Genomic DNA, 25,086 nt, shown 5'->3' on the forward strand with positions numbered 1-25,086 from the left:
CACAGCGGGTTAATGCGGTCGGGGCCCTGCAAGGTGCAGCGACCTATCACAGCAGCTCGCCCTTCTCAGGGAGTGACGTCAGGGGGTGTGTGGGCCTGGAGATATATATAGAGAGTGAGCGAGTGTATGTGTCAGAGTCGTATTGCGCCGCTCCTGTAGTAGTCGCAAGAGGAAGCGCTGGGAGCGTTAACCCGTTAGTTCCTGCAGGTAAGTGGAAGGGCGTCTCAGGGATGGCTTTTGCTGCTTCTGGCACAAGCCCTCTTTTCTTTCTCTAGTCCCGTCCGTTGTTGTCTTCAGGGAATCGCTGTTCATGGCTTTACTCCTATGTCTCCCTCAGTTTGGCTGCTCTCATGCAGGGCCTTTGCGCGCATTCTGGAGAAGAAACTTTCAGCATTCATTAATGTTTACAGTTTAATTACTTCTCTATGGGGCCTTCTGCTCGATCTCCGCCCCCCCCCCCCCCCCCCAAGCATGGCTAAATCGGTACCAGGTGCAGAGCTCTTTCCATATAACTCCTCTGTAATTTAGGGCTTCTGCTATTCGTGATTAAAGCGCTAAGCTACCCGCAGTTATTTTTTGCTTAGTGTTGGCACCAGTTTGTACTTGGAATCTTATCCTCAGCACCGCGCCCTTCACCTCACTCTTTGGGTAGAATTATGGCAAACCACAACGGCGAGAAACGCCCCGATCCTTTGCGACGTGGGTTTCCACAGTCTGTAAGTTGTAGCCACACTAGTCCAGTTTACTTAGTTCGGACCCAGGGACGGTGCAAGGATTCTGGTGCCCTGTTCCCAAGTTTCAAGTTTATTAAGCAGATTAATATACCGCCCAAGGGACAAGCCATCGGAGCAGTTTAATTACAAATCTATAAGGAATAATAAAAGCAGAAAAGAGCTTCATATATACACTACAGAGAGATGTACAAAGCAGAAAGAAAATAGGACATCTAACGGGTAGCAGGAAAAAAAATCTGGTGGTAACCACAAAAGCAGCAATCTGGGTGGAGTGGCTAAGGCTGAAGGCAGCAACAAACAAATGGGTCTTAAGTTGTGCCTTAAAATCGGGCAAAGAAGTTTCCAACCAGTGTTACGGGAGCAGCGTTCTAGAGCCGTGGACCCATAACACTAAACATTCTCTTATGCATAAAGGAAAGATGGACATATTAATAGCAAGTCATACACAACCCTTTTCCCAAAACTTCTATACGATGTTTGTTCACATAGTAACATAAGTAAGTGATGGCAGACAAAGACCTGAATGGTCCATCCAGTCAGCCCAACAGTTACATTATCAATTCAAGATTTAAATCTTATGTCCTTATGTTCCAACTATTGGCGTTATTGTCAAAGCCCACTCCAGCCTATCCAAATCCATCTTATTTGCGGGACAAAGACCATAAAAGTCTGCCTGGCACTGTCCTCGCATTCCAAACCAATGGAGTTTCCGCCAACTCTCTTCAGCCCACCCTAAACCGGATCGCTATATCTGGGACTTAGACCCTAACACCCAGCCCAGCACATGCAGCCAGAGTCGCTACTATTGATCGCTACTACATGATGCTACTATTGAATTAAAGTACCTTCCTGCAGGGCTGTGTTCACGTCAGGCTCCCACATTTCAGACCAAATAACACTGTTTATTTACTTCTCAAATTCTTACATACTTCTGCTCAGTATATGTCGGGGTCACCGGCCCTGGGTTTATGTTGAGATTTCTTTCCTTCACATAGTTAATCTCATTGTTTTGACTGGATAAAATAAATGTTCTGTATTCCTGCACTGTACACGCAAGCAAGCAACCTCTCTCTTTCCTGTGATGTGGCTCTACAACAACAAAAGAAAAAGCCTGTATCAAATTCACCTGGATTCTGGAATTGCATAATGATGAAACCATAACTGCAATTCTGTAAGTTGAAGTCCATATCTTTAACCTGTATTATCTGTGATATCTGGTGAAGCGCCCCCTCAATTAAACTACCAATAATCTCACAGATGTGAAATACAGTCTTTAGATCGCTGTCTCTAGTGAACAGAAATGCCTACTAGATATCAGCTAATGGACTTTAAAACTATTTTACCTTGTTTCAAGATATAAAAGTACAAAATAAATGAAATAAGCAGTTCTACCAAATGACTGCATATCAGAGAATCTCAACTTTTCTTCAAAGCAACTCAGACCCTTATTGAGCACTGTCTATGAAATTAACACTCCCCTGTTAATTGCAGCCAAAGACAAACCGGCTTTTGTTATAATGTATAGATAGAAAGCTCTGTAATCTCACCTATTGTGGAAGCTTTTCTCATAGCTGCATTCCATGAAGTGCTTAAGGTCAATCACTTTCCTGCCTCAAAATACCTTTCCCTATCATCAAGCCGATCAATCCGTAGACTGGTGGGTTGTGTCCATCTACCAGCAGGTGGAGATAGAGAGCAATCTTTTGCCTCCCTATATGTGGCCATGTGCTGCCGGAAATTCCCCAGTATGTTCTCAATCTCAGCAGGAGCTCTGGCTAGGTCTCCAAGCCTAATTGTTTAGGTTTTGTTGAGTACCTGGGGTTGAGGGCTGTTTGTGAGCAAGTGCAAACCTGGTGGTGCCAGGTCCCTCCTTTTCTCCCCCCCCCTCCCGCTGGCTCCGTTAAACAAAACAACAAAATTTTTTTTTTTAAACGTTCAAATAGGACGTCCATTTGCAGCTGCTCACTGGAACAAGTCGTCGCTGCTCGGAGCAAGAAGCGGGTAATTTTTACCTTTTACTGGCGGGCAGGAGGTTCCCCGAACGGTCTCCACGTGGCTATGGCCTCGGATGGCAAGGGCGCGAAAAGACGCTCCCTGGAACGCGTTTGCGCGCCTAGCGGGGAAGCGGGGGGATCGAAGGTAGAGTCGCCCTTGTTGGGCGCCCTTTCGGAACCGGGAGAGTTCACCGGTTTTTCCTCCGGTGCGGCGGCCTTTCCCGCCTTAGGCGCTCATCCCCCGCTGGCCGCCCTCCCAGTCGTGACCGGCTATGCGACTCGGTCGGCTTCTTGGGCCGCCCTCGAGATGGGAGACGTTAACAGCTTGGTCGCCCTTGAATCGGGCGACAGTAAGAAGTCGGCAAAATTAAAACGCCCTTCTTCCCGCGCGGCTCCTTCTCGGAGTTTCGCGCCGGATGCCATTTTGGACGTGCAACACGCCTCTTCCCCACTACTGGGAGCGCAGATGGAGGGCGCCTCTAGGACCGCGGCACAGGCTGCAGAAATGCACAGACTGGGGGGTTTCTCCCCTGAGTTCATTTTGCTGCTCCATCAAGCCTTTCTTATGCAGAACACTGCCCCTGCCCACCTCTCTGATTGGGGTGATGAGGCCTCTATGCTTAAGCGCCCTCGGGTGGATCTTCCACCCTCAGGGGACTCGGTCTCCTCTGATGTGGATGACTGCAGCGTGTCTGAGTTCTCCCAGAGATCCTTAGCGGAATCGATGGAAGAGACTGATTCTCGCTCGGATGGAGCGGACGACCCCTCTGCAGCGCGGCTTTTTCGCTCAGAGGATTTGCCCAACCTGCTTGTGCAGGCCATGAGCATTTTGAAGATTGCCTCTCCAGAGGAAGGCTCTCAGCCTCTACTGGCTCCGCCATTATGCTGGGAACGAAGCGCCCGCCTAGAACCTTCCACGTTCATGAATCCATGCAGACCTTAATTTCAGCGCAATGGGATGCCCCTGAGGCAAGCCTGAAAGTAACCAGGGCTATGTCCCGTCTGTACCCCTTTCCTGAGGGGGAACGGGAAGCCTTTGTCTGGTCCACGGTAGATTCCTTAATCACTGCCGTGACTAAGAAAACTGCGCTGCCGGTGGGAGGTGGCACTGCCCTGAAGGACGCCCAAGACAGGAGAATGGAGGCAGCCTTAAAGTCGTCCTTTGAGGCGGCCGCTCTGAGTTTGCAAGCCTCTGTTTGCGGCTCCTACGTGGCTAGGGCGTGCCTGACTGTTTTGCAGCGGGCTTCCCCCTCGGACCCTTCCTGGAGGGCGGAATGGCCGACCCTGGAGTCGGGTTTGGCCTACTTGGCAGACTTGCTGTATGATGTTTTGAGAGCCTCGGCCAAGGGCATGGCTCAGACAGTCTCCGCGCGGCGGTGGCTCTGGCTTAAGCACTGGTCGGCTGACCATGCCTCTAAATCTCGCCTAGCCAAGTTGCCTTTTAAAGGCAAGCTGCTCTTTGGGGACGAGCTGGACAAGATTGTGACGGAGCTCGGCACGTCCAAGGGCAAGAGGTTGCCGGAGGTCAGGACTCGGGCCGGCAGTGCCCGTCCTGGTTCCTCTAAGGGCCGATTCCAGGAAGCCTGTCTGTATCGCCCGGGCAAGTCGGCCTCCTCTGCCTCCGCTTCCTTCAAACGGAACTTCTCCCCCAAGCAGCATTCCTTTCGTAGGGACCGCCGTCCCAGAGGTTCGTCCTCCGGCCCGCCCCCAGGGTCGCGTACCCAATGACGGGGACCTGGTCCATGGCCCAGTGCAGATAGGAGGAAGGTTGTCCTCGTTTCTGGGCGAGTGGACCAGGGTAACTTCAGACGCTTGGGTTCTGGAAGTCATCAGAGACGGCTACAAGCTAGAGTTCTGCCGACCCCTAAGAGACGGGTTTGTAAACTCTCCTTGCAAGTCTCAGGTCAAAGCAGCTGCCGTGCAGCAGACTTTGAGCAACCTGATCCGCCTGGGTGCGGTGGTCCCGGTGCCAGTAGATCAGCTTGGCATGGGGCGCTACTCCATTTACTTTGTGGGGCCAAAGAAAGAAGGATCTGCTCGGCCTATTCTCGACCTCAAAGGAGTCAATCAGGCCTTGAAAGTTTGGCACTTCCGGATGGAGACTCTCCGCTCCGTAATAGCTGCGGTGAAAAAGGGAGAATTCCTGGCCTCCCTGGACATCAAGGAAGCTTACCTACATATTCCCATCTGGCCGCCTCATCAGCGCTTTCTGCGCTTTGCAGTGCTGGGCCGACACTTCCAGTTCAGAGCCCTCCCGTTCGGGTTGGCTACAGCTCCGCGGACCTTCTCCAAAGTAATGGTGGTCATCGCGGCCTTCCTCCGCAAGGAGGGAGTGCAAGTCCATCCCTATCTGGACGACTGGCTGATCCGAGCCCCTTCCTATGCGGAGTGCGGGAGAGCTACAGACAGGGTCATTGCTCTTCTGAGCTCCCTGGGATGGATCATCAACTGGGAGAAAAGCCAGCTGCGCCAGACTCAGTCCCTGGAGTATCTGGGAGGTCGATTCGACACCCAAATGGGCAGAGTGTTCCTGCCGGACAACCGGAGCGTCAAGCTTCAGACCCAAGTGGGCCAGTTCCTAGCCTCCTCTACTCTTCGGGCTTGGGACTATGTGCAGCTGTTGGGCTCCATGACGGCCACGATGGAGGTAGTGCCTTGGGCCAGGGCTCATATGAGACCACTACAGTACTCTCTTCTGCGGCGGTGGACTCCAGTCTCGGAGGATTACGCCGTACACCTTCCTTTTGATCCAGCGGTGCGAAAGGCGCTGAGCTGGTGGCTGAGGCCAGGCAAGCTGTCTGCAGGAATGCCTCTTACGACCCCGGAGTGGGTTGCCGTCACGACGGACGCCTGCTTGACGGGCTGGGGAGCCCACTGCCTGGGACGGACAGCGCAGGGGCTCTGGTCTCCTGCAGAGACGAAATGGTCCATCAACCTCCTGGAACTCAGAGCCATTCGGTTGGCGCTTCTAGAGTTTCTCCCGGTACTGGTGCTGAGGCCTGTACGGATCCTGTCGGACAATGCCACGGCTGTGGCCTATGTCAATCGCCAGGGAGGTACCAGGAGCGCCCCTCTAGCCAAGGAGGCCATCAAGCTATGCCTGTGGGCGGAAGCGAATCTGGAACAGCTGTCGGTGGCCCACATTGCGGGAGTCATGAATGTCAAGGCGGACTTTCTCAGTCGCCATACCTTGGATCCCGGAGAGTGGCAACTGTCTGCTCGGGCGTTCTTTGGCATCACGGAACGCTGGGGCCGGCCGAGCCTGGATCTGATGGCGTCCTTGGCCAAGTGCCGCGTTTTTTCAGCAGAGGACGGGACTCTCGATCTCTGGGAGTCGATGCTCTTCTCCAGCAGTGGCCAGCACAGGAGCTTCTCTACGTGTTCCCGCCCTGGCCCATGATGGGCAGGGTGCTAGGCCGGGTGGTAAAGCATCCGGGCCGGGTGATCCTGGTGGGTCCGGACTGGCCCAGACGTCCCTGGTATGCGGACTTGGTCAGACTCTTGGTGGACGGCCCTCTGCGGCTGCCAGCAGAGCGGGGCCTCTTACATCAGGGTCCCGTGGTGATGGAGGATCCCTCCCCCTTTGGTCTTACGGCCTGGCTATTGAGCGGAAGCGGCTGAGGAAGAAGGGCTTCTCAGACAAGGTCATCGCCACTATGCTGAGAGCGAGGAAGCGCTGTACTTCCACCACTTACGCCAGGGTTTGGCGTACCTTTGAGTCGTGGTGCGAGGCAGGCTCTATATCGCCCTTCACTGCTCCAATATCTTCAGTGTTGGCGTTCCTGCAAGAGGGGCTGGAGAAAACCTGTCGCTCAGTTCGCTGAAAGTCCAGGTGGCGGCTCTAGCTTGCTTCAGGGGTCGTCTGAAGGGGGCTTCCCTGGCTTCACAACCGGATGTGGTACGCTTTCTCAAAGGAGTTAATCACCTGCGCCCCCCTCTGCACTCGATAGTGCCTACGTGGAATCTCAATCTGGTACTGCGGACCTTGCAGAAGCCGCCCTTCGAGCCCTTGCCAAGGGCATCGCTGAAGGACCTGACGTTGAAAGCAGTCTTCCTGGTGGCTGTCACATCAGCCAGAAGAGTTTCCGAGCTCCAGGCGCTCTCGTGTAGAGAACCGTTCCTGCGATTCACTGAGGCAGGAGTATCGATTCGCCCAGTGCCTTCCTTCCTGCCCAAGATTGTTTCTCGATTCCATGTGAATCAGCAGCTTTACCTACCCTCCTTTCGTAGGGAGGATTACCCAGAGGAGTATCCTGCGCTCAAATACCTGGATGTTAGACGGGTCATCATCAGATACTTGGAAGTGACCAATGATTTCCGGAAGTCGGATCATCTGTTCGTGCTGTTCGCAGGCCCTCGTAAGGGTCTGCAGGCATCTAAGCCTACAGTGGCACGTTGGGTCAAGGAGATGATCGCGTCAGCTTATGTGGCGGCGGGGAAGATTCCGCCTATTCAGCTGAAGGCGCACACTACTAGAGCACAAGCAGCCTCGATGGCGGAGTCCAGATCTGTCTCCTTGGAAGAGATTTGCAGAGCGGCTACTTGGTCATCGGCTCATACCTTCTCATGACATTACCGCTTGGATGTGGCTGCTCGGGCCGAGGCCCAGTTTGGGGCTTCAGTATTGCGTTCAGGGATTTCCATGTCCCGCCTTGGGTGAGTACTGCTTCGGTACATCCCACCAGTGTATGGATTGATCGGCTTGATGATAGGGAAGGTAAAATTATGTATCATACCTGATAATTTTCTTTCCCTTAATCATAGCCGATCAATCCATAGCCCCTCCCAGATATCTGTGTTGTTTGTGTTCTGGTTATATTTCAGGTTCAAGTTCAGTCTTCATTTCCTGTTCACGGGGACTTCGTGTTCAAGTTCTTCCAATTGAAGTCTCTTCGAGTTGAGACGATTTTGTGTTACAGTGAGCTGCTGCTTCCTCTCCCCCCGTTTCGGCGGTGGCTGGATTAATAACTAAATTATGCCGGTGCTCCCTCCCGCTTCGTGCGGCTGTATGGTAGCCTTGTATCCCTCCCGCTTCGGTGGTGTTAGGGTAAGCCAGCTCCTCCTGCGGAGCTGGGCAGAGTGTCCCTTTGTGGGTGTAATTCTCTAAGTGCTGAGTCCTGCGGATGGAGCTTTGATATCGATATACTGGGGAATTTCCGGCAGCACATGACCACATATAGGGAGTTAAAAGATTGCTCTCTATCTCCACCTGCGGGTAGATGGACACAACCCACCAGTCTATGGATTGATCAGCTATGATTAAGGGAAAGAAAATTATCAGGTATGATACATAATTTTACCGTCCTATTCAGCCCATCTCCCCTCTCAATTGCCTGCAGTAATTCCAAACTGGCAACTTGAAAAAGAGAACAGAGCATTTGTAACCTTTTTTTCAAACAGCAAACAAAGGAAATTGTCAGAGAGCGACGACGCTACAATCTGGTAGGAACCTAGGAGCAAAATTAATGGGAAAGCCGTCCTAATTGCGCAGACCACCTAGAGCACACGGCTCAACAGAGTAGTCTGGTGTCAGTGGACCAGAGCAAGCAGATGAGGATCGGCAGTGCAATCAAACATCGGCACACCCCAGCGCAGAAGGACAGCTTATAGTCACCTTTGCCACACTCTGCGACGACCAGCCGAGGAGTCAACACAGCAGTATGCCCCGAGGCTGCAGGAACACTGGATGCAGATGAACTGTGAAAGGTGAATTGCTATTTGGGGTCGGGATCCGTGCCCTGAGAGAGCCCAATTCTGGATGGTCCATCGCCCATACTGCAGACACCCTATTCAGAGCTGCACAACCCATCATTGAAGAACAGCAGTCCAGAACCAAGACATCTCACCTGCCCTCTATGCTGCTCCTCTTGGCTGCCATGATTAGCCACAGCATCCTCCACTTTCTGAGCAAGAACTTTCACTGTTCATTTATCATTTATCTTATTGAAGGACATTTTTTACTACCTCTCTTCTATCTGATCATTCTTGCTGATGCAAGCAAGACCCCAGCCAAGGTAAAAGGATTAAAAAAAAAAATAGCCCCATGCAACACACAAGCACCTCTGAGCCCAAACACACACACACACACACACCCCCAAGCCAGAAGTAACCCCCCAAAATGACCAACCTAAGGTCATGGATCTTCTACTGTACAATAATAATGGGAATACCAGCAACATTAAACACGACACGTCCCAATACAAATAGGTTACATAAATGTGAGATCAGCCGTAAATAAGACAGTGCTACTAAGAGACTGGATAGAAATGTAACAACTCAGACTACTGCTCATAACTGAAACATAGCTGCACCTTGAAGACCACCCTGCACTACTAGACCTATGCCCACCAGGATATAAAATACATATTAACAGAACCAAAAGAAGGGGAGGAGGTGATGCAATAATATACAAATCCTCCTTCACAGCAGAACCTGTCGCTAAACACACATCCTCAACAATCGAAATCTTGGCATTCAAAATCACCGACAAAACACTGACAAACTGTGCTTCGTATTCTACCACCTTCCAAGAAGCTGGACAAAAGCCCAAGATGATTTCAAGGACTTCATATCAAACATTTGCACCAGTCACTCAAATGTCCTACTAGAAAAACAAAACAACACAAACAGAACACTAATGAACTTCATAACCAATGAAACTTCACAACAGCACAAGGAGTCTCATCGCACACAAAAGGACACCAATTAGACATACTAGCCCACAGATTCTCAATGTGTAACAGCATGTTCACAAACCACACGTGGGAAGAGATACCATGGTCAGACCACAGCAAGCTCACTTTCACACTACAATGGAAAGAAAATGGTAAGAAAAGTGAGCCAAGAACCCAACACACATTCACAACCAGAGGAAAAGTAAACAACCACCCATTCTGGACAACAACAATAAATGAACTCAACGACATACCACATGAGGATAAACACTTCATGAGAAACTGGGATGAAATATGTGAAAACCCACTAAACAAAATAGCATCACTCAAAACAAAAATCACAAAACAACCACGTCCCTGGTTTAATGACAAACTACTACACGTGAAGTAGGAAACGCAAAAGAGCATGGGCCAAAAACAAGATAGACGAAAACAAAATCATATAGAGAAAAGGCATAAGAACATACACAAACAGCATAAAGAATGTGAAAGCAGAACACTACAGTACATATACGAACCTCGACCAGACCAATAAGAAAAAAATATTCAAACTCATGAAGAAACTACTGAAAACCCAGAACATATTGGTGACAACTGAAACACCACCAACTGCAGACGAGCTTGCACAATACTTCAAGAAACACCTTGCAAAAGCACAAATAAATGTCGCAGACTACCTACAGGACTGTGAAACGCATGACAACCACACCACACCACAGCAGACAGAATATGGACAACGTTCAAACCACCCCAACTAAACACAGTAAAGACACTATTGACAAAATACGTGCATGCATACTGCCTACTTGACAAATGCCCCAACTACATGATGAAAAACCCACCAGACTGGTTCATCGCGTACTTCACCAAACACATCACATATATGTTTGAAAGAGGCCAATTTACAAAAGATAAAGGGGACATAGTACTCACACCTATCCCCAAAAACACTAAATATTTTGTGAAGCGCTGCGTACGACTAGTAGCACTGTAGAAATGATTTATAGTAGTAATAAATTGATCACTAACTAAACGTAAACTAAAATAGAAAAAAATGCATTTCCTCCTGTATAGTACAAAATATAAAGACAGCAGATGTAAATTCTCAAACCTTACATGAAAATAAAAAAAATATTTTTCTACCTTTGTTGTTTGGTGGCTTTTTATTTTTTCAAGTTATCTTGTTCCAGGTCTCTGGTTCTCCTCCCTGCCTGTGCTCTTAACTCAGATTCCAAGGGCTCCTGTCCTGTCCATTTGCTATTTGTCTTCGCTCCTCCTTTCTTCTTCACTTCATATTCATCTCTTTCATGTTGGAAAACTTAACAGATTTGAGAAGGAAGCTCATCTTTTCCCACCCCCTTCATCTATACACAGCATCCCTTTTCTTTTCCCTTCTCTTCTGTGTGCATCTTCTCCTTCTCTCTTCTCTTCTGCTCCCTTCCTTCCATGTATAGAATTCCCCCCCTTCAGTACCCTTCCATGTGTAGCATTTCTTCTCTTCACCTCCATTCAGCTGTAGCATTTCCTCGCCTTCTCCACCCCTCCATCCTTGTGCAACATTTCCCCCTTTCTCCTCTCTTCCCTTCACCGCCCCCTCCATCCAACAGTTTCCCTCTGTGTTCCTATCCTTCCCCCTTTGGCCAGCATTGCCCCTCTAGCAACCCTCGTCTAGCTTGCCCCTCTTTCCTTCCTTCCCAGTCCTGTATTGGCATCTCCCCTCTTCCCCCTCCCTCATGCAGCATTTTTCTCCCTTCCTCTATGGGTCTAGAGTCTTTCACACTCCTCCCCCAGCCCTGTGTTCCTTTGCATTATACCTGAAATTGCTTGGACCTCCATTTGAGCTCTGGGTCTTCTGACAGCGGCAGCAATCAAAAAAACTTCATGCCTGTTCTTGTCTCCCAAAGCCCTCCCTGGTCTCGTCTCCTAACAGGAAGTTTGTGTCAGTGGGGGTGGATCCAGAGAGGGTCTTTGGGCGATGAGAGCACAGGGTGTGAAGTGTTTTGCTGCTACCAGCAGACCCAGAGCTTGAGTGGAGATACCAGTTCTGGCAGTGGCAGCCACAGGAGGGGGGGAGATCAGCGCAGGCTGTTGCAACAGGTAAGGCAACGCTTGGCTTGTGGCAGCTCTGACACCCTGCACAAGTTGGCACCCCCTGCCGTACTTAGCAGTCGCCCTCAACTGTCTCCTCTCTGTTCTGGTTGCTGGTGTTGCTGCTTCACAGCTAGGGTTCAGAGGTGCACAAGAGTGATCTCCAAGTTCAGATCCACCCATCAGGTATCCCTCTAGTGATACTATATACTTCTGTCAAACTGGAAGAATTTCACAAGAAGGATGCCCCCCCCCCCCCCCCCCCAGATTCCTTGGATAAGAGGGACGGGAAATTGCTGTGAGCCTTGGGAGAGCCAAATTCCCCTGAGCTGTCAATATGTGAATGCCTGCTGCGTAGGTCTCAGCTCGTTATTTTACATAAATGTTTGGTTGGCCTGCACTGCAGTCTGCACATTTAACAAGCTGCCAGTATGGATGTGCTTCTCATTCTGTTTGCATATAGGATGTCTCCTGATGGCAGCAGAGACCTCAGCAGGACTGTTCTTGGGGAGGCTGACTTGGAACTTGGATGTGTCCCTTCTACAGTTGTATAATGTGTTTATAGCTCTGGAACTGGAGTGGCTTAGTGATTAGGGTGGTGGACTATGGTCCTGGGGAACTGAGTTCGCCTCTTGAATTAAACTGTTTCTGGAAGCTCTTGAACCGAGCCAAATGTTATGTTCATTACTATGGACTTGGACAGAACATTTAAGCATCCCTGTGTTCAGGAAGTTCCTGTTTTGGGGATTCAGAATTCTATCAGATACATTTTAGGTAGAACATTGTCCATTTATCTTTTAAAAAGACATGAAAGTAAAGTACATATGTAAAATATTTATGCCTGCTCTGTCATGTTCCCTGTTCCTGTTTCACTGCTCTTTTTTTCATCCACTACTGCTAGGTTTCTGCTTCTCTAGTATGGCCCAGCTCCTAAGGGCCCTGCTTGGTGCCTCTGAGAAAGCTGCTGGCGTAGCCCAGCTATGCCGCCAGCAGGAAACGCTCTTCCAGCTACTCATTGAAGAGAAAAGTGGTGTTGACAAGAACAAGAAATTTGTACAGGACTTCAAGACGCTTGCAGATGTCATTATCCAGGAGCTCATCCGGCATGACATTGGGAAGAAGGTACCTCTTGTCTGGACCATGTTTTAGCTAAATAAATGAACAGGTTGCTGGTGGTTCTGCAACTAAAGTGCCGCTTGCATTTTGATAGAGCTTTGGCTTTCCTAGCCCATCCTCTATAGCACCTTTCATGCTACAAAGTTCAGAAGATGTGTGAAAAACTACACAGTTAAGAGCCATTACCTCTGCCTGCTTTAGGCCCAGATGCATCAACCAAACCTAAAAGAATCTAAAACGTTAGTCCTTAACGAATTTGAAAAAACGAAGAATGCATCAAAAAAAACAAGTCACACATGTTCGGTACGGTATTGAAAAGTACAATGCATCAAAGATTCATTAAACTGGTGTATTCCCCGTCTGTAATCGGCCCCTAAAGCATGCGCAGAGCAGCCAAGCGTTATGCTGGCTGCTCTGCGCATGCCACAAACGTCAAAACAACAACAACAACAAAAAACCACAAACGTGTGGCTCCCAAAATGAAAACAAAAATCAAAAAAGGATCGGGAGGGGGCAAAGACGCTCGTCAGGAGTGTCCTGTATGGACAGCCTTGTCCCCGCTGTTCCCCGCTTCCCCCTGCAGGAAAACTCAGAATTTTAGCAGCCCCGGCCCCCCTCCCTTCCTCTCTTCCTTTCTCTGTACTCTCCCACAGCTCCGCCTCCCACCATTTGCCGCCGCGCCCCCTCTGCATTACCGGGCCCGTGCAGCGCCTCTCACCTCTATGTGAAGGCGCTGCACGGGCAAGAACATCTCTCTCCTTCCCTGACCTGGGCACGGGCCCAGTAATGCGGGGTGCGGCGGTGGCGACGACCTCAGGGGGGGTGACGGGGGCGTGGCACGGGGTGGAGGATAGCGGGAGGCGGAGCTGTGGGAGAGTAGAGAGGAAGGGAGGATGGCCGGGGCTGCTAAAATTTTGAGTTTTCATGCAGGGGGGAAGCGGGGAGCAGCGGGGACCTCGGGGGGGGGAGGGGGCAAGGCCGTCCATACAGGACGCTCCTGACGAGCGCCTTTGCCCCTCCAGATCCTTTTTCGATTTTTGTTTTGCTTTCCTATTAATGCAGGGGGAAGCCTATGAAGTACTGCATCCACCTTGTCGTCCTTTATTGGTAGCGTTTTTATTTAATCTCACTTAAACATGCTAGCTTGGATTTTTATGCTGCAGGGGGAAGCGGGGAGTGACAGCTCAGGCCTTAACGACAGCTCTGACCTCATGTTAAATATTTTGCGGTAAATGATTTGGTGTAATCCTCGGTATGGTTAGTGCATCCCGAATCGTCCACATTACAATGGTAGTTACTCGTTTGCATTCCGTTTTCGTTAGCTGCTAGCATCGTCGGAAAATGGCCTTTAATGCGTGCTACGGTTGAAAATTTCTTCGTTAAAGGGTCGTTAAAAGTTTAGTGCATCTGGGCCTTAAGAAAGGAGAGACTGTCATTCCTGATTTCCCCAACAATTTGTTTTCCAGTGCTTAAGCTCCTGGGCTTCTTGTCACAGAACTTTAAAAAAACAAACAAAAAAAAAAAAACACAAGTGTGTAGACTCTCCTCATTTCTCACCATAGGTGTAGTTTGAGTGGGCCTGGGGATAGTGCTATCCCAAATGCTGCAAGTGCTAATGCTGGATTGGTCCCCTTTCCCTCACTGCTAATGACTTCCTCTCTTTTGCCCCTCCATAAAATTAGGCAAATTACACCTATAATTTGTCCCTCGATCAAATTTTCCTCTGCACTGGTGGTGAGAGTGATTTACCCTGTTTCTCACCAGCTAAAGTTGACTCTGCATGAGCTGGAATTTACTTCTACTCTTTATCACTTTTAATCTTTCGTATTTCTCTCTTAAGTTTCCAGAGCTGCAGAATTTCATTGGTGGGGAAGAATCCAATAAATTTGAAAATGGCTTAGGTAGGTTCAAGCTCAGTAGATATCACCTTCCCACACAGCAAGGCTTATCATAGGACAACATCCTAAAGGTCTTTACATTAAGAAGAATTTTTACATGGAGAAAACGAGGTGGTCAGTGAGAGCACTACATATGGGTAGACTGAAAAGGGCATGAGGAGGTGCATTACTGGAACTCTTGCTTGCATTAACCAGGAATTTGGGAGGAACCTTAAATGGGCTTGCTTCTGTGTGCCTAGGGCATTGCAGCTCAACCTTTTCCTGGAGGCATACCTAGCTTGTTGGGTTTTCAGAATTACCAGAATGCATATGAATAATATAAATCTGCAGCAAAATAAAAAGCACAAAAGGGCCTTTAAGAGTGGAAGGATTGAGTCCTTTAACAAGTGGAACCAACACAGACTGTGTTGTGTGTACACCTGTCTCAAGGTCAATTTGAGAGAGGTCTTTTTGAAAAAGAAATGTAAAAAAAAAAGTGTTCTTCAAATCCTCCTCCAAACTCAAATTCAAAGAAAACATCTTGAGTGCGTTGCAGTGCCAAAACTTCATCAATCAACTGAGAAGCGGAAAATAAATTCAGCAAGAACTGTGAAATTAGCACTTACAAATCAAAATGCATCCATCTGAAATTGCTGTTTTGTTTGGAAACCACAGCAATTTCAGATGTGTTCTGATTTGTAATTGCTTCTTCACACTAATGGCTGGATTTATTTCCCACGTCTCAGCTGATTGCTGAAGTTTTTGGGCACTGCGACGCACTTGGACGTTTGGATGATTTGAGGAACACTTTTTTTACATGTGCTTTTCTCAAACTGATCCCTGAAGCAGGCCACTTATTAAAGGACTCTTGATTGTTTTGTACTTGAAGTCCCTTTTGGGCTTTTGCTTTCTGTGTTTGTGTATTTTTGAGCTCCTTTCTTCTGCTACCCAATATAAATTTGCATACATCAGATACCTGTATTTCATGCATATTCATTGCAATAAGCTTGAAATCATCACTAGACAGGTGTGCCTTCAGGAGAGTGTTATGACGAGCACTGGGCCAGGAGCTTAATGATTCTGCTCTGTGTTGGTAGATTGACAGAGACTTTTAGTTGGGGAGGTGATTCAGTGGTTCAAGCAATGGGTGTAACAGACCTGGGTTCTAATTTCCACTTTTCTCACCCCCACACCTTAATCTTGGGCAGGGCTGATTTCTCACATGGCCCCAGCTATCCATTTTAGATAAGCTCTTTGGGGAAGGGTTTTATCTACTTACTAGAAGATTTATAGTGCTGTTTTGATGAGGTCTTAAATGTGTCTTTCTGTCAGGAGAATCCATCACTATGCGGGTATGCCCAACACAGCAGGAGACAGCAGCACTACTGTGTAAGATTCTGGATCAGAACCAGAAAGCAGCAGAACTCCTGGCTGCTGCTGTACATGAAGAGGTGGTGATCCAAGACCAAGATCTGGACAGGGTGTCAGTTGTTCTTCCCACAGACAGACTGGGGATATGGATTGACCCTATAGGTAAGGAACTTGGGGCAGCTGTCATGAGTATCGGAACACCATGGAGCATCATGGTATATTCAAAGTCTTCTTAAAAAGATCTTTACAAACGTGAATTAAAATATTGTCTTGGAAACAGTTAAAGAGCCATAAACAACTTAAACTTTTGCTGTTCACTTATACCCACACACTTTATAATAGCATGATGTATATCAATCAGGTGACCAGGCATGCATATCTTATCAGCCAATGAGAGTAGGGGTAGGTCTGACAGCAATGTTCACTGCTGGATGAGTAATGTCATCTGCTGCACCCCCATCTGCTGTTGGGGTGTATGGCAGTTTTATGGCTCTCCCTGTGGCTGTAAAGTGAAGGTGGTTAGGTTCCAGCAGCAGTTATGATGTGGCTGTGAGGTCGCATGTAGCAGAAGAGAGGGACAAAGGACTGTTACTCGTATTTTCATTTTACCTGACTTCTTTTGGGGCTGGTATTTAGTCTTTGCCAGCTTTTTGTTTCCTGTGATCTAAGTGCTGTCCTAGCTTTCTGTTGATTCCTGGCATGATGTAGCCATTCAAGGTATGTGCATTGCATACACACCCCATTAGTCCCTCCTGCCGCCTCTCTCTTCCTAGAGCTAGCCTTTACATGTCAAGCACCCAGGGGTGTGCTGGTAAATTTTTAACAGGCTCTTTCTCCGGACGTAGCCAGCTCTGCAGTTGGAAGGGGGGGGGGGGGGGGGAGCAACACTTGCCTCTCTCGCCTCCCTCCCTTTGTGCGGGCACGCTAGACATACCTTTGCTGGCAACCAATAAATGGACTGCCACCACTCCCCATGTCTTGCTCTGAGCAGCATGCTGAAACTTCTCACACATGCTGGAGAAGTCCCAGCCTGCTGCTCAGAGCTGGGAACAAGGAGCTGGGAGCAGCAGCAGTCTATTTACTTGGCTGGCAGGGCTCAGCATCCCCACCACCAAAGTAAAAGAGAATTCAGCAGGGGGCCCAAGCCCATATATTGGGAGCCAGTTGTTAAAGTAGCCATGGAGGGCCCTACTTTAACAACCGGCTCCCAAAATTCTTAAAAACTAACAACCGGCTCTTGTGAGCCTGTGAGAGCCTGCTCCAGCACACCACTACACGCACCCCTCCTCATGATCTGCTGTCTCCCAGTCACCTCCCTGTCACAAAATGCACCCTTCCCCCCCATCCTATCTTCAAAACTCATACCTGAGGTCACCCAGGGCTTTCCTTCTCCAGCACCCCCAGCTGCCCCCTATGACATAACTTCTCTCCATCAACTGTGTCCCACCCTGCTGATAAAAAGCTGGAAATTGTAACAGAAGGGGGCAGGATGCTAATGAAGGAAAGCTGCGTGTGACCTCCAAAGACAAGTTGGAAGGAGGGATGCAGGACTGGGCGAATGTGAGAATGAGGGGTAGGACAGGAAAGTCAGATAGGGACGAGAGATCCAGTGCACTGGGTGGAAAGAGGTGCTGGACTTGCGGAGGGTGGGACAAGGAAGGAGAGAGGTGCCAGGACCTGTAGGGAAAGGACGAGGGCAAAGGTGCTGGTCCTGAAAAGGGGAGACAGGAGCAAGGGACAAGAGGAACACTTCCTGGCTGCTGGGGGGAGGGGGCCTTGGGACACACAAGAACTATGGTGGACAGGGCAAGAATAGGATACAGAGATGGGAGATGCTGAACATGGGAAGACAGGGGCAAGGACAAGGGCGATGCTGAGTCAGATAATGATACAAAGAGAAGATGGTGGACATGGAGAGAAAAAAGAAGTGCCAAATGGCCACAGAGACTCTAGCAAGGCAGTAAAGAGGAAAGCAGAAACTAGAGTCTAAAACCAACAGAATAAGAAAAATAAAATGATCACACAACACAGGTAGAGAAAATTTTATTTCTGTTTATTGATTAGAATGGCTGGCTGTTTTTGGAACATTTCTGCCAGAACTTGTTTTAGATATGGCTGAGGCACATAAGAAAAACCTCACTCCTTGGATGTAAATCTCCAGCTTTGGGCTGGGCCACCTTTCGGCATCCTTGTCAGCCCCTTAAACCTCTCACAATTCCACCTCCACCCCCTGCCTTAAAATACTCTCCACTCTCTGCCCGGGCAGTGGCACTCACAGGCTGCTTGCACCTTTCTCTCTGAATTATCCTGCCCCTTCTGATGCAGTATCCTGTTTTCTGACGGGCAGCATCGTTCAGAGAGAAGCCCTGGTGCAATGAGGTCTGCTGGTGCTGCCCAGGCGAAGACTGGAGCTGAACTAAAGACAGGGGGGGAGGGGAAGAGAATTACACAGCTTTGCGGGCTGGGAAGGGAGAGATGCCACGAGCAAGGGAAGGGAAATGCAGCATGAGACGTAGCACCTATTGAAAGTTCTTGGCTACAGCGCTGGTTCCTAGGAAAGTTCCGTTTCTGCTCTCTGTAGGTAATGGCACCATTTCTTTGGCTTATGGACTCATCACACAACTGCCAGTAGGGGGAGTATTTATAGAATTTCTGCTGCTCATTTCAGTATGAGAAGTTTCTTTTTGATGGTTCCCCAGTCACGAGGCTGTTACTAGAGTATCACCCTGGGCCCATGGCACGCGTATGCTCACAAAATATTTTTTTTGGTATGGCTGAGGCAGAAGAGTAAATGTTCAGGTAGTGCTACGTTTCAGGCAGCAGCAGTAGCAGCATCTGGTTCTGTCTAGTGTAGGATGAAAGATTACTTCTGTGATTGAGCCTCCCTCCCCCTTCACAGTTGCAAGTACAACATCTCAAGTTCCTGAGTATCATCCCCATGGCAGAGGAAGTGTTGGCTATCACGTTGTGGCTGCAGTTGGGTTATGGAGGCCAAAGAACTCATTACATTAGTTAGCCTGGAGAAGTAAGTTGCAGGATGGGAGGGATCATAAAAATGCTACTGGAGCCATTTTATTCTGAGACATATTAAAAAAAAAAAATATATATATATATATATACAGCTGCAATCAAATTAAACAACTTTTAAAAAGTATGCAAGCAGGGCATCTCAGACCTTCACCAGAGGCCTGTACTGGGTAGATATGCCCCATAGACCTTAGAACCAGCCAAAAAGCTACTTAAATGCTATCAGGGACAGGACTCCTGAAAAGTAGAAACTACCAGAAGCAAAACCATCTATTTAAGCATGGAAAATTAATCTCAACAAGGAGCTTTGACCTATCTGATCTGTTCTATGGACAGATAGACTGAGGTGGCAGGTATGAAGTAGGGCACATGTATGATGATGCTTCTTAAAGGCTCCTAGTTCTTGAAGCTGGAAAAGCTTTCCTGCACTGGTCTCTGTTACCCTCAACCTGTGCTGTGAGGGCCTGCTTGTCTGCTCCGTCCTCATTCCTTTTGAACACAACTGTGTTGGGCTTGGCCCAGCTTCTGATTTTAAAAAGTTGGCGAAGGAAGGTGTCTTTGGATTCACAACTCTACCCTACACCTTGTGCTAATTTCCTTGAGAACAAGTCTCAAGGGCTGGTGGCAGCCCCCCTCAAATCTTTTCCCTAGTATTATCCTCCCCTATGCAGAGACTGGCTTCTGCTGTCAGTAAGTTTTTCTGTTCTGTACCGCTCATGCAGTTCCTAGTTTGAACTGTGTGCTGCATGAGTCTTGTAAGACAGAAGAGTAAATACTACTACTACTACTACTTAGCATTTCTGTAAATGAGTTCAGGCACTGCACAGTTCACTTAGTGAGGCCTGTGGTCCTGAAAGAAATCCGAATAGGAGACAGCACCAAGCCCCTGGAGAAAGTATGTGTGTGTGTGTGTGGGGGGGGGGGGGGGGTTAAATTGAGGGTGGAGAGTTGGAAGTAGACACAAGCATTGAAGATTAACTGATCAGAATGGTGGGTGAAGTTGGGGGACAGAATATTTGCTTAGGGAAAGTGTTATAAGAGAGTTTTTATCATTATTTAATTATGTGAGTCATTCACTGTGCATGAACAGCCAGGCTGACTGCAGCATGAGAAGGGGAACTCTCCCAACCTATCTGTATCCTTTCTCAAGCAACAGTTTTGGCTGGCATAATGAAGTTTTATTTATTTATGATGAAGGAACTCCTGTGGGGAAAAATAGTGCCAATCACTACCTTACCTAGCAAGAAAGGTTCAAAATCCTTAACTCATGAGGTTCTCGTACCAATCCTCGGGCCACACCTAGCCAGTCAGGTTTTCAGGATCTCCACAATGAATAGGAATGGGATAAATTTGCATGCAGTACCTCTCAGGGCCCGAGTTGAGAACCACTGCTTTGGTATGTTCTGAAAAGCAGTATATTAAATGAACTGTGCAGATGTCCACTAACATGCTGTCCCTATACCTTAATGGGATGGGAGCAATTAGTAGCTTGTGTCTCCAACCCCTAAGCAGTCAAGTGGGCAGGCGTGATAAAGGATCTGGAATGGGGAAATTTGGGAAAGAAGAACCACAGCTATGAGCTTTATGGAAGAAGAAATGACAATTTATTTTGTCTCTCAGATTCTACAAATCAGTACATACGAGGAGCGTCAGATGTGACTCCTTCTGCCAGTGGAATCTATTCCTCAGGACTGAGATCTGCACTGGTGCTTGTGGGGGTATATGACAGACTCACAGGGAACCCTGTACTGGGTGTCATTAATGAGCCATTTGTTCAGCAGGATCCTCGCACTAAAAGGTAAGAATCTACCCTTCTACCCCATGGCTAAGATAGCAGAGGAGTGTCCTTAACATAGAGTAAAATTAGAGGGTGCTAACTGATGGCACAGTGTAAGCTAGCCCATGGCAAATACATTTACCTAACCTTTTAAAGAGAAAGGTGTTTATTAAAAGCATGTCATCGGCCAAGCTGCCAATGTGACCAGATTGTTCACTCTCAGTAACTGCAGTGCACATGTCTTCCCATGAGGGAGTATAGCTTCCCCATAGGCCTCACCTTTATGTGCCAGCTTGAGTTGCCTATGGTGCTGTGAATGCCAAGGGCCCTGTGGCGTGGGAAGGCCTATCTGGATCTCCAAAGTCTCCTCCAACCAACTCTTGTAAGCTGAACCAACCTTGGAGCACCTCAGCACGGTGAAGACTTGAGTAGGGATGGCAATTTGTTGCTTTAGAAAATGCCAACTGTTCCATCTTCTGGTGGTATCTCACTCTTCTTCCCTCTCCACCCCCCACCCCCCCCCCCCCCCCCCCCCCAATAACTCCAGGAACCCTAGAGCAGTCATTAACATCCCACTCTCAATCTGGCCAGGCTGTCTTTCTTAGACCTCAGCGAAGGCACAAGACTCCCAGAAACTGAAGACCAGCACCTTCATGCATCTTCAAATAATCAGCCTGGTGTGTCCATATTATAAATTCAAGAGAAAAGGATGCAGTAAGAAAACAGGAAACAGATCCTCCAAGTTCTCTAGGCAGCCAGACCCCTCCTCCTGGCTCTCAAATACAATGCTACAAAATGGCATGTTCCCTTCAGTGCTGGAGCCTCTTAAGCTACTCCCCAAGGTATTTTCTCCCTTGATCCAGGACACTTGCCTTTCCTCCTCACAAGTGTGGAATTAGGAACCTAACCTTGATCCTGTTGCGTGATGATGACAGCCCACATAACTCTTGCTGTGCCTAGCTTGACCTCACCCCATAGTATTTCCTAAGCCAGTAGCCACAACCACACAATCCTCACCTTTGGAGGATGGTGCGGATAATGTTTCCCTCTTCCCCCTCCCCACAGAATCCTCAAACCAAGTAGACTAGTAACTGAATAGTTAAAACAGGATGATGACAGCCAGGGTTCACATTCCAGTGCTGTTGTTGCTTGTGATATTGGCCATCTCGCTTAACCCTCCTCCATTGCCTCAGGTACAAAGTTAGGGGTTGTTTTACTAAAGGGTGTAAACCCCTTAACGCAGGGATAATACAAAAACAGGCTACTGCATGCCTACAGTAAGGGGCTTTGCAGTAGTTTATCCATTTCCATGTGTTTGACTGCATGTTTCTGTATTTTTCATTCAGGATGGAATGACAGGTAAGGAGTGTATGTGGAAGTGGAAGTGGAAGCCAGCTAACACTTGGTACTACCATGCGTGAACTGGCTAACATAGAATTAACATGGAACCCCTTAGTGCTCCCATATTAACTCATAGCAGGTATCGGGTGTTAATACAAATATTAATGTACAACCTGCAATAAGTGTCTGCTTTGTGCTTTCTGCACATTAAAAATTCAGTGTTAAAATGTGTTAAGTTTTGGGCTTAACATGCTAATGAAAGACCCCCTTAAACTGTAATCCCTCTGGGGACAAACACAACTACTTTACCTGAATGTAATTCACCTTGAGCTACCCCAAAAAAGTATGAGCTAAGAAGAAATTACTTAATTAAGGTCTTTGCCTTAGTCCCATCCATCCAGAACAGTCCTGAACCTATAGGTCATGCCTACCTGTCAGTAGATAGAGACAGATGTAAGCTTTACCCTGTCAGGGCACAGTGCAGTTTAAGCTACTCAGTATTTCAAGTAGCATGCAATACTGACCAAAACAAATTCCTTCCTTAAAATAAAAATACAACTGGAGAGAATAGCTTATAATCGATTATCATCAACAATCGCTGATCTGCTGCTAGTGGTTAAAATCATCCATAGTACCTGAAGACTGGAGGGGTGGCTAACATGACCCAGAAAGGGTTCTGGGGTGATCAAAATTACAGACCAGTAAACCTGCCTTCAGTGCTGGGCAAAATTAGTGGAAACTATTATAAAGAATAAAATTACAGAACATGTAGGCAATGTTTAATGGGACAGAATCAGCATGGGTTTAGCCATGGGAAGTCTTGACTCACCAATTTACTTCATTTTGTTGAAGGCGTGGATAAAGGTGAGCTGGGTGACATATAGTGTGTCTAGATTTTCAGAAAGCTTTTGACAAAGTACCTCAGGAGAGACTCCTGAGAAAACTAATACCAGCAAATCACCAATGAACACTTCCAATTCCCAATACAAAAACTTTAAAAAAAAAACTGTTTCTTGATTAAAAAAAAAAAAAAATATATTGTGTATCCCATTTTACAAAGGGAAAACACAGCTGTGGAGAAACTACCACATCGGTTGTTGTAGCAGCTTGAAGGCATGCAGGTTCTGGATTAAGGGATTCATTCTCCTTAATCCCATGAAGTTTAAATATGGCTTCATTTTGAAGGCAGAAATATAATTTGTCACTACTTAACTGGCAGCCATTACACATGGCTGTATGTGCCACTCATTTTTTCAACAGAGAGATTTGTAAAATGGCTGCTCCTGTTGCATGTGCGCTCTTGCAGGCATTTGAATCTGCCAGTAGACTTTTGTTTTCTTAAAATATCAGCAGAAGCAAGCATGGCCTGATCTGTACAGTTTGTGTAACATGGTACTCTACATTCTGCCAAGTGTGTGTGTGTGTGTGGTGGGGGGGGGGGGGGGGGGGGGGGGTTGGTTCATTACTCTCTATAGCTTCCCATGACAATTTTACTTCTCTACCATAGCAGATGAAACATGTAAGCAAAGACTATCCAAGAGCGACCTGGCAGGGCCCAGTGTGCTGCAGCTGAGTGTTCCTTACGTTATCATAGTGTGCATGAATGTAATAATTCTGTTGTAATAATAATCTATGCACTATGCTCACATTATCACATAAGGCAGCTCAGAAACCTGCAGTTTGTGGCTTCCGTTAACAGGGCTGTGGAGTCCAAGTTGGTAAAAATGTACTGCCTCCAGCTTCCAAATAAAAACAAAACATTATAATATACGGTAAATTGATTATTTTAAGTGTGTATATATACACACACATCTTTGTTCCGGATTTAATGTTACATTTACCAGTATTTCAGATCCATAACAAAAACATTTAAAGCCTAATAGTATCAGTTGGAGTCAAAGGTTTGGTGTACCGACTCCACAGCCCTGGCTGTTAGGGAAGTTTATCTCTAATCTGTGTCTAGGCTTCCTTCATCTTCATGTCTAACTTATGTATGCATTGGAGAAAGATTTTAAAATACCACCTTCTTAATTTATGGTAAGGTAAAGTAAGGTGCTAATAGGGACCCTACTGTGCTATGTTTTGTTTCTGTGCAGGTGGAACAGCCGCTATCACTGGGGCATTTCCTACCATGGTACCAACATCTGCTCCCTTCCAAGGCCCAATCCTGGCTCTGGCCTTTCGGTTGTCATGAGTAGTAGTGAAAGCATAGAAAACCAGCAAGCTCTGGCCCCCATCTGTGGTGGACACGTGTATCATGCTGCAGGAGCTGGCTACAAGATCCTCTGTGTCATTCTGGGCCTTGTGGATGCTTATATCTTCTCTGGGGATACTACTTTCAAATGGGACACCTGTGGCCCCCATGCTATTCTGAAGGCCCTTGGAGGGAATATTGTGGATCTTACAAGAATCAGGGAAGTCTGGAAGGAAGGAGCTAATAAGCTATTACCAGAACTGACATACGAGTCAGTACAGCAGGAGCTGGGTGCTGAGAAATGGGCAAACAAAGGGGGTGTGCTAGCCTTTATGCACAGGGAACATCTGGAAATAATTATTAAGGCCCTAACTGAAGCTGATCAGTGTGCTCACTCTGCATCAATACATTCCAGCTGCATGGAGAGGAGGAAAGATAGCTTGTGACTAATTGCCTTTTCCTGGTATAAAGCAGCTAGAGCAATGTTACAGCCTCTGCTGGGGCCATGTATGCAGGACTGGTCCAAGGGTATTAAATGCCCTAGGCATATCCTCAGCTATATCTCCCTCCCCCTAGGTGGCCAGCACCCTGAGCCTTAAAAGAAAAAGAGCAGTGCATAGGTCCACACTGAAGCACTATAGTATCCCACCTTCATCAGACAGGCAGTCTGCCTTGGATGGGGGGGGGCAGGACAAGGCAATTCCTCCTCAGTGCAGACCTATGCTTATAGGGTCCACGTAGCACTCTACCTTGTCTGAGCCAGCACAAGAGGAGGTGAGCAGCAGGGCAGGCAGGGGGATGGCTCTTGCATAATCTGGAGCAGTACTGCTGCCCCCCCATCTCCAAATTCTGCCATTCTAGGTGCAGTAGCATAGCCAGGTTGAGGGCGTGGG

General features: G+C 47.8%; 1 protein-coding gene across 2 annotated transcripts; it reads left to right on the top strand.

The window, feature by feature from the left end:
- Positions 1-132: 132 nt before the first annotated feature.
- On the top strand, positions 133-24,650 carry LOC115465897 (inositol polyphosphate 1-phosphatase-like). Of its 2 annotated transcripts, none has more exons than XM_030196735.1 (6): positions 133-207; positions 12,392-12,612; positions 14,447-14,507; positions 15,816-16,016; positions 20,502-20,679; positions 24,096-24,650. In XM_030196735.1, exons 2-6 carry the CDS (start codon positions 12,409-12,411, stop codon positions 24,637-24,639), a joined length of 1,188 nt encoding a protein of 395 aa, XP_030052595.1. In that variant the 5' UTR covers positions 133-207; positions 12,392-12,408; the 3' UTR covers positions 24,640-24,650. The 2 variants fall into 2 exon arrangements, with proteins under 2 accessions (XP_030052595.1, XP_030052596.1); XM_030196736.1 differs by lacking the exon at positions 133-207 and adding an exon at positions 1,790-1,905.
- The last annotated feature ends 436 nt before the right edge of the window (positions 24,651-25,086 follow it).

Source organism: Microcaecilia unicolor, chromosome 3, assembly GCF_901765095.1.
Source record: "Microcaecilia unicolor chromosome 3, aMicUni1.1, whole genome shotgun sequence".
NCBI classification, from domain to species: Eukaryota; Metazoa; Chordata; class Amphibia; order Gymnophiona; family Siphonopidae; genus Microcaecilia; species Microcaecilia unicolor.